The 14,726-nt window shown below is 48.7% G+C and overlaps 1 protein-coding gene across 3 annotated transcripts; it reads right to left on the minus strand.

Annotated features, from left to right (window-relative positions):
* Positions 11,563 to 13,782, minus strand: LOC8086234 (protein PYRICULARIA ORYZAE RESISTANCE 21). Of its 3 annotated transcripts, none has more exons than XM_021451875.1 (3): positions 13,225 to 13,782; positions 12,728 to 12,864; positions 11,563 to 12,553 (listed from the first exon to the last, which is right to left on the minus strand). In XM_021451875.1, the coding sequence occupies exons 2-3, from the start codon at positions 12,807 to 12,809 to the stop codon at positions 11,928 to 11,930; spliced, it is 708 nt and encodes a 235-aa protein (XP_021307550.1). In that variant the 5' UTR covers positions 12,810 to 12,864; positions 13,225 to 13,782; the 3' UTR covers positions 11,563 to 11,927. The 3 variants fall into 3 exon arrangements, with proteins under 3 accessions (XP_021307550.1, XP_002466443.1, XP_021307551.1); XM_002466398.2 differs by having other exon boundaries at positions 12,728 to 12,809; positions 13,225 to 13,615; XM_021451876.1 differs by lacking the exon at positions 13,225 to 13,782 and adding an exon at positions 12,928 to 13,213 and having other exon boundaries at positions 12,728 to 12,809.

Genomic DNA, 14,726 nt, shown 5'->3' on the forward strand with positions numbered 1-14,726 from the left:
CTATCTGCATTGGCTTCATGAATCTTCTTTTGTTAGATTTACTTACTTTCTCACTCAGGGCAAGCCACAATCTTCAATTGTAAGTGCAGCTTTAGCATTTTTACTAGTCACAATCTTCAATTGTAAGTGCAGCTTTAGCATTTTTACTAGTTGGATTACTGAAATGCATGACCATCATCTTTTTCAGGATGCCAATGTCAATTACCATCATCTTATAGAAAAGGTGGAAAACAGAATTGGTTCGTGCTCTGGCTGCAGCAATAATTGCCCTGCGATGCAGCAACTTCTGGTATGCTACTTTATTTCAATGGCATATCTTGCATAAACTTGTGGCATGCTACTTTTTTCTATGGCATGTCTTTTAATGTGGCACGTCTTTACAAAATAAAACATTTTTATACTGTGTAGAAAGTATTAGAAGACCTGGAAGATTTCAAGGACAGGTGTGGAATTTCTCCCATACAATTCAATGTTGTTGTCAAGGAAAGCTCAAGAGATGAAGAGGATAATGAAAGCTCAAGCGATGAAGAGGATAATGAAAGCTCAAGCCATGAAGAGGATAATGAAAGCTCAAGCGATGAAGAGGATAGTGAAACAGAAACAAACAATAAGCGGAAACGCAAAAGGTGAAATGCTATACCAATGCATAACCTTGTTCTTGCTGGAATTTTAGGTCCTCGGCTGGTCACAAGCAACATGGAACTGAGGACAGTAGCAGTGATGGAGCTGAGGACAGTGATAGGAGAAGTGGTGATAGGAGTAGTGGTGATAGGAGTAGTGATGGAACTGAGTCCAGTGATTGAATAAATGTTATCACTGCATGTGCAGCTAGTATTGGTGCTGCGTCATCAACAAATTTTCATCCTGTTAGCTACCTGCTGGGTCACCGGGTTCTTGTCTATGGATTTGGGCATGCAAACTGGATTGTTACATTGTCTATGGATCTTGTTATGCTTGATCATCCCAACTCTGCTTCTTCCCTTACTGGTCTTGTTGCCTTTTCTAAATTAAGTCCGGGCAGTGTACTTGGTCATTTTTCTATGGATCTTGTTATGCTCGATCATCCCAACTCTGCTTCTGCCCTTAATCTCAATGCAACGGGTCCCCAGAACGGAACCTTAAATTCCGTTTTACTTACAAATTAAGTCCGGGCAGTGTACTTGGTCATTTTTCCAGTGTTCTCCTATTCAGTGGGACTTACTTGTGGCTTATGTTGGTCAATGGTGGGGCCCACTGTTGGTGACCATGGAGTTTGACTATAAGCCTAGAATATGACCTCCGTTCACGCAAACGGATGCGTAGTTTCCGGTGCCTAGCTTGCTCTTATCTTTCAATTGTTTGATATTTAGAGGTGGCACACGTGGTTGGCTCCATTCTCAGGGCCTGGGCACCGAAAACTGTGGCCGAGTAGTTTCAGTGCCTAACCACTAGTCTCAGGGGCTGGGTACCAAAAACTACTGATTATGGCTCCTACAGCTCACCTTGCTCTGATGCTCAAGGGCTACACACCACAAAACTACTCTGCTCAAGGGCTAGACACCACAAAACTACTCTACACATGGTTCAAAAGTTCCTAGTATCGGGGGTTGTGCACTGAAAACTACTCAGCGTGGCTTCCCATGGGTTGTGCACATGTGGATGACGGATCCTCTTTTCGTATACCGGATCCGGCTTTCCCACCGCCTCACAGAAAAGACGTTCAGATTCAAACATACAAGTTCAGATTCAAACTGCAGCATAGCACACAATAATAAACGACAAAATACAAGGCGGCAGCAGCCCTTCAATTCAAGTCTCTGAGGCCGCACATCCTTCACTTCTTCAACTTGAAGTCCTTGAACAGCTCACCCAAACGGATTTCAACACTTTCTTCCTTCATCTTTTTTTCTTCAAGTTTATAAGCCACACATTTATCAATGTCTATCACCACTAAGGTCCAAGCGAACCCGTTCATGGGCCTAGCTACTTTGTAACCCACTCTGGCCCGAATATTTTTTTGTTGGGCTTGCAGAGTCTTTGCCCTCTCTGCTTCTTGCTTTGCTCAGCTGCTTCATTTGGCTTCATGACAGACTTGCCCAGCAGCCGCGCCGGGTGATCCTCCTCCTGCTTCACGACGACGGCAGCCAGCTGATCCTCCTGCTTCATGACGACGGACACCAGCTGATCCTCCTCCTGCTTCACGACAATGGCCGCCAGCTGATCCTCCTCTTCCTTCACGATAAAAACCTAAAATTCAAGAGAGATACCTCGGTAAGAATTATGATATCCAATTTTATATGAAGCAACATAATAGAAACAAGAATAAACTGCAGCCTTTTATGAAGTTCTTTTATTACATGTTTTTGCCTCTTCAATTTGCAAATAGAGCAACATGTGTCAGCAATTGAATTATGATATCCAATCTTATGGGAATCAACATAATAGAAACAAGAATAACCTGCAGCCTTTTATGAAGTTCATTTATTTCCTGTTTTTGCCTCTAAATCAAAACAAAATCTGTAAGAATCTGTCATTAAGCAATGAATATTAGGTTCTAACTCCTTATAAAGCATGCAACCAAATTCAAATTAACATTACACATGTAAAACATATGCGTAAGCTTTAAAAGATACCTCATTAAAGATGATGCAAGATGAATAAAACATTGGTAAACAGGAAAGTCGATGGAGAAAATATGGGGAAAAATGTGTACACAAACCTCTTCAGAAGCAGCTGTGCAGATGACTGGTGTCTTCGCATTGCCTCCAAGTGCAGGTTCAAAAATGAAAATCCAGTTCCTATCACAATAGGGAAAATGTCCCCTAAATCAATTGTTGACTTATAGAGGGAATATGGGAATACACTTTGTCAACAAAATAAGATATCAATAAAACTTGTCGGTGACAACCTAGTCACATAAACTCTGGTATACTTACATGTTTTTTAGATTCTCACTCGACTTGACAATCTCAAGATTTGTTAAGCTCTCCTGCTTGAAACGCACCCCTTCTGCTACTGTCTTGGGAGGCCCAAATGAAACCCCTAAATTCTAAATGTAGAGCAACAACGTTATCTTTTTGACACATCATTTACTTTTACAAAACCATGAGAATAGACTATGAAATCAGCAGCACAAACCAGGACAGACACTCGAATAGCATCCCCAGAGTCCATTTGGTTCTTAGCCCGACTTTTAATGATCTAAGAGTCAACAAAACAATAAAATTAGCATTTAATCACTGCTTTGATTGAACTACCATTATGGTCATGGAAAAGCTGCGAACGAGATCCAGAGTTTTGTACCATTCTGAAAACAATATGGGACCCAGTGTTATGCACATTCATGTTGGTCTGCCCAAAATTCCTATATCCTAAAAAAAGGAGGAAATAATAGAACCTAGTGTCAGTGGGGTACTGGTGTTGCCACCCCTGTGCAGATGTGCTCGACGCGCGCCGCTGCTCCTGCGCTCGATGCGCCGCCGCCGCTCCAATCGAATCAAATCTATCCAAATCGATTCTTGTTCGTCAGCCCTAGCCCTAGTGAAGGTGAAAAGACCTAGTTTGTTTCCAACGAGAGAATGTACTTACCTCAGCTGTCACTCCCAAATTTATGGATGTCTCATAACTAAGTGGATGACTCATAACTAAGCGGATGTCTCATACTAAGTGGATGTCTATATGGTTTAAAAATCGGATGTCCGACTACAAATCGGATGTCCGACTAATATGGGGATGTCTAAGTCCGGAGTAGATGTCTCGCCCAAATTTATGGATGTCTCATAACTAAGTGGATGACTCATAACTAAGTGGATGTCTATAAGTCGGTAGCCTCCACGAGGACTTCGCAACCCTAGCGAGATGCCACCGACGCCGCTGACCCCTGCCCCCTGGCGTCGCCGCCCTCCATCCCTGTCGCGCCATGACTGGAGCCCCCTCCGCTCCCGGCCTCGGCGGCGGTTTCGATCTCATCGACCCCGCCAAGAAGGCCTCCGCTCCTCCCAACCCTGCCGATCAAAAGGCCGAAGTGGATGACTCATAACTAAGTGGATGTCTATAAGCCGGTAGCCTCCACGAGGACTTCGCAACCCTAGCGAGATGCCACTGACGCCGCTGACCCCTGCCCCCTGGCGTCGCCGCCCTCCATCCCTGTCGCGCCATGACTGGAGCCCCCTCCGCTCCCGGCCTCGGCGGCGGTTCCGATCTCATCGACCCCGCCAAGAAGGCCTCCGCTCCTCCCAACCCTGCCGATCAAAAGGCCGAGGAGGAGCACTAGGAGCAGGAGCGCTTCGCCAAGGAGGAGTAGATGTCTATAAGCCGGTAGCCTCCACGAGGACTTCGCAACCTAGCGAGATGCCACCGACGCCGCTGACCCCTGCCCCCTGGCGTCGCCGCCCTCCATCCCTGTCGCGCCATGACTGGAGCCCCCTCCGCTCCCGGCCTCGGCGGCGGTTCCGATCTCATCGACCCCGCCAAGAAGGCCTCCGCTCCTCCCAACCCTGCCGATCAAAAGGCCGAGGAGGAGCGCTAGGAGCAGGAGCGCCTCGCCAAGGAGGAGTAGATGTCTATAAGCCGGTAACCTCCACGAGAACTTCGCAACCCTAGCGAGATGCCACCGATGCCGCTGACCCCTGCCCCCTGGCGTCGCCGCCCTCCATCCCTGTCGCGCCATGACTGGAGCCCCCTCCGCTCCCGGCCTCGGCGGCGGTTCCGATCTCATCGACCCCGCCAAGAAGGCCTCCGCTCCGATCAAAAGGCCGAGGAGGAGCGCTAGGAGCAGGAGCGCCTCGCCAAGGAGGAGTAGATGTCTTGCCCAAATTTATGGATGTCTCATAACTAAGTGGATGACTCATAACTAAGTGGATGTCTGGCTCACCATCGAGGAGGAACGAGTTTTGCGGAGAGAGGGGATGGGGGCAAGCCGGTACTGACCTGGTCAACGTCGTATGGGATTTAAAGATTTGCAGCTATTCAACCAAGCACTGCTAGCACGCCAAGCTTGGCGCTTGCTGATCCGCTCCCGGCCTCGGCGGCGGTTACGATCTCATCGACCCCGCCAAGAAGGCCTCCGCTCCTCCCAACCCTGCCGATCAAAAGGCCGAGGAGGAGCGCTAGGAGCAGGAGCGCCTCGCCAAGGAGGAGTAGATGTCTCGCCCAAATTTATGGATGTCTCATAACTAAGTGGATGACTCATAACTAAGTGGATGTCTATAAGCCGGTAGCCTCCACGAGGACTTCGCAACCCTAGCGATGCTTCGGCGACATGGAGGGCCGTTGAGTATGGGCTGGAGTTGATTAAAAAAGGTGTTGTGTGGCGTATTGGAGATGGCAAGTCTGTACGGTTGTGGCGTGATAACTGGATTCCTCGGCCATCTGGTTTGAAACCCATCGCCCATCAAGGTTTTTGCTTCTGGCCTGTTTAGAGGGCATTATCGCCCAATGATCCTAGAGTCTGACTGCTTGGTGGTTATATCCAAACTTCAAGCACGGGACGCAGACCGATCCTTGATTGCGCCAGTTATTAGGGATGTGCAGCGGGAAGCCTCTCAACTAGAGAGTGTTACCTTCACGAGTATTAGGAGGGAGCAGAATAACATTGCCATCGTAGAACCAATCAGTACCTAAGTTTATATAGAACTTAAGGCTGAGGATGTCTATGCTGCATAGCACGGCGCAAAGAGCCCCATGGGCGCAGGTGAGTCCGACGGCGACTGGGGACAAACCTCTGAAACCTACATCGTCTTGCCAAGGCCCATATCATCGCCTAGGATTCCTCCAGTTCTCCTGCAGTGCATAACCCAGAGCCAACGGAGGCCCTCCCGCTGGTGGACGAAAAGCATATTCAATATCTTTTCTGAGAGTTTGTATGGCTTGGATGTTGTAGCAGCTCCATTTAGATCCATCTTGAAGTCCTCTATATATATGGTTGGTCAAATCTCCGCCGCCGTCGGACGACGACGATAGCGGCTCGGACGTCAGCACCGACGAGGAGGACGACGTCTTCCACGGCTACGAGGTGTCGGTCCCCAGGGCCCCGAACCTGCGGGTCTGGTATGACCCGCACTACAATTCCTACCGGTGCCCCGTCTGCCCCAGCAAGAAGGCGTCCCGGTGGCTGTCGATGGAGCACGTCCAGAGCGAAGCTCAGGGAGGATAACAAAAAGAAGTGGTCTCGCCACCGCACCGTCGCCTACAACATGGGATGGATGAGGCGCTGATCTCGCCACCGCACCGTTCTTGTCGTCTCCACCGTACCGTTCTTGTTGCCACCACCGCACCGTTGTATCAACCCTCCATGTGTGCTATGTTCAACCCTCCATGTGTACTAACTATGATTGATAGGAAAAGCAGTCTTAACTTTTAAATCTGAGTTGATAATTGATAAAATTAAATTTGATTTTAGTTCTACTATATTATATTTTTTGCTGCTATCTAAATGTCTTCTTCACTTGAAATGTTGGGATGAAATAATAAAAGACTTTGAATGGTGTTTGAATGTTGAATGAAGGAGGTAAGGCTCATGGTGACTTGCTCAAGGCAAGTCACTGAATCCCCGCCCTGCTGGGCTCGGCCGGCCGCGAGTAAACGAAATTGGGACGACCGCGTCGTTAACCTAAACAAAAGTTTCACTACTTATTATGCATAAAGCAGGTAATTTACTAGCAAAAATGCCCGTGTGTGTGGCTACGGGAGGAAAAAATATTTTTTTGATAAAATTTGAACTCAAATCTCCGCCGCCGTCGGACGACGACGATAGCGGCTCGGACGTCAGCACCGACGAGGAGGACGACGTCTTCCACGGCTACGAGGTGTCGGTCCCCAGGGCCCCGAACCTGCGGGTCTGGTATGACCCGCACTACAATTCCTACCGGTGCCCCGTCTGCCCCAGCAAGAAGGCGTCCCGGTGGCTGTCGATGGAGCACGTCCAGAGCGAAGCTCAGGGAGGATAACAAAAAGAAGTGGTCTCGCCACCGCACCGTCGCCTACAACATGGGATGGATGAGGCGCTGATCCCGCCACCGCACCGTTCTTGTCGTCTCCACCGTACCGTTCTTGTTGCCACCACCGCACCGTTGTATCAACCCTCCATGTGTGCTATGTTCAACCCTCCATGTGTACTAACTATGATTGATAGGAAAAGCAGTCTTAACTTTTAAATCTGAGTTGATAATTGATAAAATTAAATTTGATTTTAGTTCTACTATATTATATTTTTTGCTGCTATCTAAATGTCTTCTTCACTTGAAATGTTGGGATGAAATAATAAAAGACTTTGAATGGTGTTTGAATGTTGAATGAAGGAGGTAAGGCTCATGGTGACTTGCTCAAGGCAAGTCACTGAATCCCCGCCCTGCTGGGCTCGGCCGGCCGCGAGTAAACAAAATTGGGACGACCGCGTCGTTAACCTAAACAAAAGTTTCACTACTTATTATGCATAAAGCAGGTAATTTACTAGCAAAAATGCCCGTGTGTGTGGCTACGGGAGGAAAAAATATTTTTTTGATAAAATTTGAACTCTAAAATTTATTTTATGAAGACCATGACATGTTTGTTTCTGAAATAGATGTCATGCAAAGAAAAACGGCAGTTAGAGTTCGAAACGGATGTTAGATAACCAAAAATGCAAATTACTGCAACGGCTGGGTATCTGATAAACAGAAGTTCACATTCATCATACTACAAAGACAATTTACAACTCAGGTGATACAAACACAATTCTCGTGAAGGCACAAGAAGTCCTGGAAAATTGACAGATCAAAACTTGATTCACTTGACGAAGGCACAAGAAGTCCTGGAAAATTGACAGATCCAAACTTGATTCACTTGAAAATCTGTAAATAATGATAATGATAAGTGTAAGTAATAATAAAAGAGTATCACTAGTCATTGAAAAGAAGCAATATGTCCACTACACTTACCAATGCACAATATCAGGCCAGCCCAAAATACTTCAAGACGCGCTGAAAATAGCAGAGGTAGGTATCATAGGTGTTCAACAAAATGTCTCATAGGTAGAAAATGCAGAGACTTACATGCACAATAGATTTATCGATGCCGCAATCTTCACCAAAAATTGTGTTTATCCGATATTGCAGCGTCAATATTTCCACAGTAATGGTTCCAATTTCATTGTAAACTTTATTGAGTCTTCTTCTGCACTTATTTAGTTCACTCATCCTTACATCTGATGAAAATTCACCATCTTCTTCACTGAGAATATGGCCATTTCCATTTCTGGGATACAACAAAAAAAAAAAATCAGTAAGTCATAGTGTCGATGATAGACATATACCCTCTAGTGTTGTTTGTTAGTCCATTTTGTCACCCCTGCAATCAGCAGCAAGGTGTTCCCTCTCCCTCTCCCTCTCCCCTGAACCAAGGAAGAAGATTAGCCGCACACACACACTCACTCTGCTCACGGTTTCAGCAGTGGCTGAAACCTGAAACTCTGAATGTTGATGGCAAATGAACTGCCTTCTACTGTTGCAATGTATACATCATTTTCTACCAAACTATGGTATCATGATGACGAAGAGATCAGCAGGAGATTATGTCCAACACATTTCTTAGATAAAACAACAAAACATTAGCAAATTCATTGGCTAATAAGCTCTAGGGTTCAAATGAAGTGAATTTGAACCAAATTTAAATTAAGAATTTCTTTGGATCCAATTGACCAAGTTTTTAAAAGGAAAAGTGAAGCTTTATGTATCAGCAATTTTGTAAATATTTGGAAAAGAATTATGGAGAATTTGGACTAGCAAGTTAACAAAGATTGGATTCGAAATTGGATAAAATTTGGCAAAATATGGACAAATAAGAAATAAAGTGCCAAATTAAAGGAAATACTAATTTGGAAGTATTTGAAGATATTTGGACTGTACAAGCATCAACAAATTCAAATTCGAGAATTTTTTGTTTAAGTTCAGTAAACTGAATTTTGGACCAAAACCAGTGTTATGGAGCTACTTTGAGCATAACATTTTGGAGAAATAGTGAACAAAAATTGGTGAAGAACTAGCAAGATAGAAACTAGGAACCTTGCTGTACATCAGGGACTACTTCTTCATCAAAGAAAACAAAGTTTACTACTTTATTTGGAAGCTCAAAGTATGAATCTTGTGTTGGCAAGAAACAGCTCCTTAGTCTTCAGAAATTCAGACCAAGTTCAACAACTTGTCACCACAGGACAAGCAAAATTATTACAGACCAAGTTTAATTGTTCACGACAGGACAAGCATGCAACATGAGTACTACAAACTAGTGCACCTAGATAAGAAACACAGTAATACCACAGGACCAACAATGTTTCATCAACAGACATAGGACCAGCAATGTTTCACTAGAACCACAGGACACAACAGATCTCACTCCACTCACTAGAATCAACAGACATAGGTGCTCAGTGGGTTGGCTTCTCACCAGTTCACAGCATACCAGAATTCTTCAGCTCATACTCAATATAACCACGTGCAAACAAAGTGTCAAAGTAGAAGCACAGACTCGCAGTGCAAACAAAGTGTCAAACAGTAGAAGTGCTCTGATCTCTTGTTCAGGCAAAACAGTATGGGAGGAGCCGTCCTGCTGCTGCTGCTCCCAATCAACAGGAAACAGCCATGTCCTGCTTGCTTTTCCAATACCGGCCCACGGGCTATGCGGCCAGCAAGCCAGCGAAGGAAACACGTCGACACTATCCAGGGAAGGGGCCCGTGGTCTCAAAACATTAATGGGCCCCAGAGCTCTTCAGCTGCTGGTTGTGGGCCTGGATGGTGGGAAAGTTAGTCACACTTGAGCATATCCAGTTGAAAATTCAATTAAAAGAGAAACAGGCAGGCAGGATCATTTCTCTCACTTTTCAGGGCAGTAGGAGTAGGTGGGAAAGTTAGTTCTCTTACCTGAATTAATCCTCCCTCCTGAGCATATCCAATTGGAAATTCAATGAAAAGCAGGCAGGGTCCCCGGAGAATAATAAACAAACCGTTGGGATTGTGCATGATTGCATAGGTCAGGATCAGAGGGCTACAACAACTTGCACGCACGGAGCTAAAGGACGAAGGATATGTCCTTGGATTTCCATGAGAGTCTTCTGGACCATGGAGCCAGGGCCAGGCCGACGAAGTGCTCCACACGTAAGCAGCAGCGAGCATATCAGGCCCCCGCTGATAGAAACGCTCGAACGACCAAATCGTTGGGGTTAACTGGTGAAAGAGGTCTTTGCAGGACAGTCATGCCGATTACAGCAGGGCAAGCTGCTTGATTTCGTGCGGTCACTTCGTTGTACGATGTCGCTGAATATATAAATCTTATGAAATGAAACAGCATCGCGTTTTGTAATGCAAAGAGCAGGTGTTTGGTAGGATGTTGTTCGGTGGTCATCTCAAGCTTAGAGCGTGATTTAAGCAAAAACCAAAGGAGAAAAAAAGATTTGGAGGCTTGGAGCATACTACCTGATCCTAGACAGAAGACAGTACTGTACAGTGTTACTCCAATATCGGTACCAGCTCATTATTTGTTTGTTTGAACAAAGTTAACAGGCGCATAACCTGCCATGTGTTTCTCAGTTTCTGTCGATTCATTTGAGGGGCCATCGGGAAGCAGGCAAGCAGCAGCGGCAAGTGTCCCCCCGGGAGAATTCACAGATTTCACATGCCATGTAAAACCAACCCCACAAGCATGAGGCCCATGGGAAGCACAAGAGTAGGGCGCGGTCCAGAGGCAAGTCCAAACCCAGGCAGGCAGGCCCACGAGTCGAGACCGCGAGCGGGAACAAAGCGAAGCGAGCGCCCACCGGTGCGTGCGGCCAGCAACTGCAGGTGGCCCGTCCAAATCAGACGCGGACGGAGGCGAACAAACCACGACCGCCGCGGACCCCCATCGGCGTCGGCTCTCACTCATCCCCTCCTCCGCACTCCCGTGCGTCGTCGTCCCCGCCGGTGGGCGAGGGAGGCGGCTGCGATCGCGAGTGACCCTGACTGAGCCGGGCCCCAACCCCAAGCCAAGGTTCGGCGTCGGCGCATGGTGGACAAGGGCCAAAAACCCCCCATTGCCTTGCCCCAGCCCAAATACGCGAGGAGCCGAGGACCATGCCGTCCACACGTCGCCATGTCGGCCGCGCGCAGCGCGCTAGCCTACGTGTGACTACGTCCGTATGGGTCCTTCCGCGGCCTACGTCTCCACCATACCGCAAATACCATACGCGACGCGCCCAGCTTTCGCTGCCCATCTCGCTTTCACGCGCTCTACTCGCCGTGTGTGTTCGCGCGCATCATCTGACGCCGATCCTACGCGTGTCCGTCTCACTTTCCCCGGCCTCCGTTCTCCACAGCGACACTCTACTGCCACCCTGGGCTAGCGTAGCAACGTGCTAGTCGTCGCGCCTTCAACATCATCGTCCTATCATCCTCTTTACACGATATACAAACAGAAAAATACTAGGCCAGAACATACCACGTTACATCGCTCGTGGTGACAAATGGAAGCCAAGATAACGAAAGTGAAGATCGAAAGCGTTGATAAAAAGACCTTTTTTTTCCCCTCTTATTAGTTTTTCCCTCTTGGTGCAACATAAAGAAAGCGAGGCTGGTGTGAAAGATAGACACTTCTGCTGCCATCAACAGATGAACACCCACTCTCTCTCTCACACCTTGACCTTTTTCTTTACACAAAAAACAACATCATTGCTTATTTTATTCTTTCCTTGACCTAACATATACTTATATACCATATATTATATAAATGAAGCAGAACACAATACACAAGCTAAAGAGGGGATGGCAGGGGTACGGTATACATGATGCTATATATGTATAGAGTATATATGATGAATCTGTACGGCGATTATACAGGATGCAGGGGCGCAGGGCATGATGAGATGACACTGGTGGAGGGGTATAATGGTAATTAAGGGCATGCTAATCAGTGACACGCACCCTCATCACGGGATCATGGAATCACATGATGGCGCAGGCGTAGGAGGGGTCCTCCTCGCAGACGATCCGGTAGCCGCCGCCGCAGGGGTTGCAGGGGTACGGCTGGGGCACGTACTGCGGGTAGTACTGCGGCGGTGGCGGCGCCGGGGCAGGCTCAGGGGCCTTGCCGCAGGAGCAGCAGTGGCACCCGCCGTGGCCGTGGTGGCAGCAGCAGTCGGACGGCCACGCCGGGTACGGGTACGGGTACGGCCACGGGTAAGGGATCTCCACCACCTTGGGCGGCGGCGGGGCGGGCTGCTCCTTGGGTGGTGGGGGCTTCTCCTTGGGTGGCTCCTCCTTGGGTTTCTCCTTGGGTGGCTCCTCCTTGGGTTTCTCCTTGGGCGGCTCCTCAACAATCGCCGGCGGCGGCGGGGCAGGCTCCTCCTTCTTCTCCGGCGGCGGCGGGGCCGGCTCCTCCTTCTTGGGCTCCTCCTTCTTCTCCGGCGGCGGCGGCGGCGGAGGCTCGACGATCTCGATCTGCTTGATGATCTTGCACGCCTTGCAGCAGAGCTTGTCGGCGAGCTTTTCCGGGTCGAACGGCCCCGTGACTTTCACCTTGTTGTTCTTCTCGTCGAAGTCGATGTCATCGATGCAGAACTCACCCTTCTCTGCACGGTGCACACAACAACAACAACAAAAAAAAAACCGCGGCGGCGGCATCCATATCGTCCCAAGAAATTCACCGTCAGTTTCAGTTGCGATCAACTAACCAGCTTAACACTACAAGTGGAATGGAAGGAAGAACAAACAAACAGAGAGGAGTTGCAAGCACAAACAGAGACCTTGGATCCTGTTGAGCACCTTCTGGATCTTGGCACGGCAGCGGCCGCATTCCAGGTCCACCGAGACGATGATGGTCGGCATCTGCACCGCACAGCACAGCTCCCTCGTCACAACCAAATTCTTTCGTCTAGTCTAGCTATACGCACACAGACAGATGCATCAATTTCATGCACGCACACAGAGAGACGAGGACAACCACCTGTGTGATTGCAACTGATTTATGGCGGCTACGAGCGCGAAATAAAAGATTAGGATCAAGGAGAGCAGGGAAGAAGCAAAGGGGCCCGTCTGAAGCGTGGAACACACTCCACTCCAGAATAAATAAACAAACTCATTAACAGGGGGATAGGACACGAGGACAGCCGCTCTTGCCATCAAAGAGGTTTGGCCAAAGATCAAATCATCACGTACTACTCTTTAAGTAATAAATCACACGAATTCTCATCTCAATCAAAGAGTAGACAGCGAGGAAGGAAAGGGAGTGAGCAGAGCACACCTTGATTCAGCCGGCCGGCGCCAGCAATGGCAGGCCGGGGAGGATGATGAAGACCTGTGCTGCGAGAGAGGAAGGGAGGGGGGAGGATGCTGTGGCGTGAATACGCGGCTATATAAGCAAGCACCAATGCCTGACTGCCTCCCACGTCATCTGACTCATCTTGAAGGAGCCGTGGCGATGACAAAAGCAAGCAGGGGGGAGAAGAGAGAAGAACTAGCAGCAGCCACGGTTCAAGAAAGAAGCAACTAGAGAAGGAATAGATAGAAAGGCCCTTTGGAAGGCAGCTGCAACCGGCGGCAACAGCAGCACTCGGGGCCGCGGGGCTACCTTCCCTGCACCACGTGGTACGCCACCACCACCACCACCACCCGCACCCGAAAGCTCGCCCGCCAGCCCGGCGTCGCCGTCGCGGCTGTTATTTGGCGTTGTTCCTCTCCACGATGATTACCGCACGGCTACGCCGCCTCCAAAAAAGCTCGCTCCGAGCGTTTCAAATCAGAAAAAAGCTCGATCATTTTTGCTTTTGTGATGATGAAGTGAAAATACGGGATTGCACCACTCGCTCAGATGCTTTTCACGTCAGGTGAGGAATGGATGGCACGGTTCGTTTCGTGACGGCGATGGTGCCGCCGAGCGCGCGCGTGAGTGGTATTTGTTCTGGATCCTTCTGATAAACAGAGGATTTCAACCTTTTTGTTTTCGCCCGGAAAGGTCGTATTCCCACAGAGTGCCAGAAGATACGTGCGATGGTGAAGAACTGGTGTGTGATGAACTCCAGCCTGGACGCAGATGGTGAGCACCGAACAGCGAACAGTTGTTTTCAGATGATTTCACGATTACGAGGCTTTGATGAATCTTTGACCTTCCATGCCCGATTGGTCGATTGCCAACAGAGGGTGACAGTAACAACAGCGAGTGGAGTACGTATGCTCTCCTAGACGCCATGTGATCATCGTAGCAGATCACTCGGACCACGCCTTCGTTTCAGCGCCGCGCGCTGGGACGACGACGAGATGGGCAGCCGCGGTTGCAGGCTGGTCCACCCCGTGCACGACGCTTGGACCGTGGCAGGCGCCGTGCCATGCCCACAGGCCACACACGACGCATCCCTTCACCTCACCTCTCCTGCGCTGCGGCAACACGACCTGTTTGCGAGTGGCGGCACGTTGCGATGGCATGGTTCGGGTCCACAGACACACAGCAACGGCCGGGGTTCAATGTGACGATAACAGGAACCCGTCACCCGCACTGCGATCTCATATCGGCAACCAATCCACCAACTGCTGGATGATCTGGTGGCATTTGATACAGCAGAAATGGCGGAACCTCAGCAGCCTCCATCCATCACAAAAACAAACTGCTCCTGGCTGCTACTGAGGGGCTGTGTGTAATTTAACTACGAAATGATCTTATGATCTTGTGCATCTGCGTGCCGTCCATCCCTATACCTTTTGCGAGGCTAGAAAGGAGATTCTGTGCCTTTTTCTGTGGGAGAAGAAAGG

This window comes from Sorghum bicolor, chromosome 1 (assembly GCF_000003195.3).
Source record: "Sorghum bicolor cultivar BTx623 chromosome 1, Sorghum_bicolor_NCBIv3, whole genome shotgun sequence".
Taxonomy (NCBI): domain Eukaryota; kingdom Viridiplantae; phylum Streptophyta; class Magnoliopsida; order Poales; family Poaceae; genus Sorghum; species Sorghum bicolor.

Coding starts and splice junctions, on each gene's coding strand:
- LOC8086234 (XM_021451875.1), bottom strand. CDS start 12,809: ATGCCGACCATCATCGTCTCGGTGGACCTGGAATGCGGCCGCTGCCGT. Junction 12,554..12,727: donor GGTGCTCAACAGGATCCAAG/GTCTCTGTTTGT, acceptor TGCACCGTGCAG/AGAAGGGTGAGTTCTGCATC.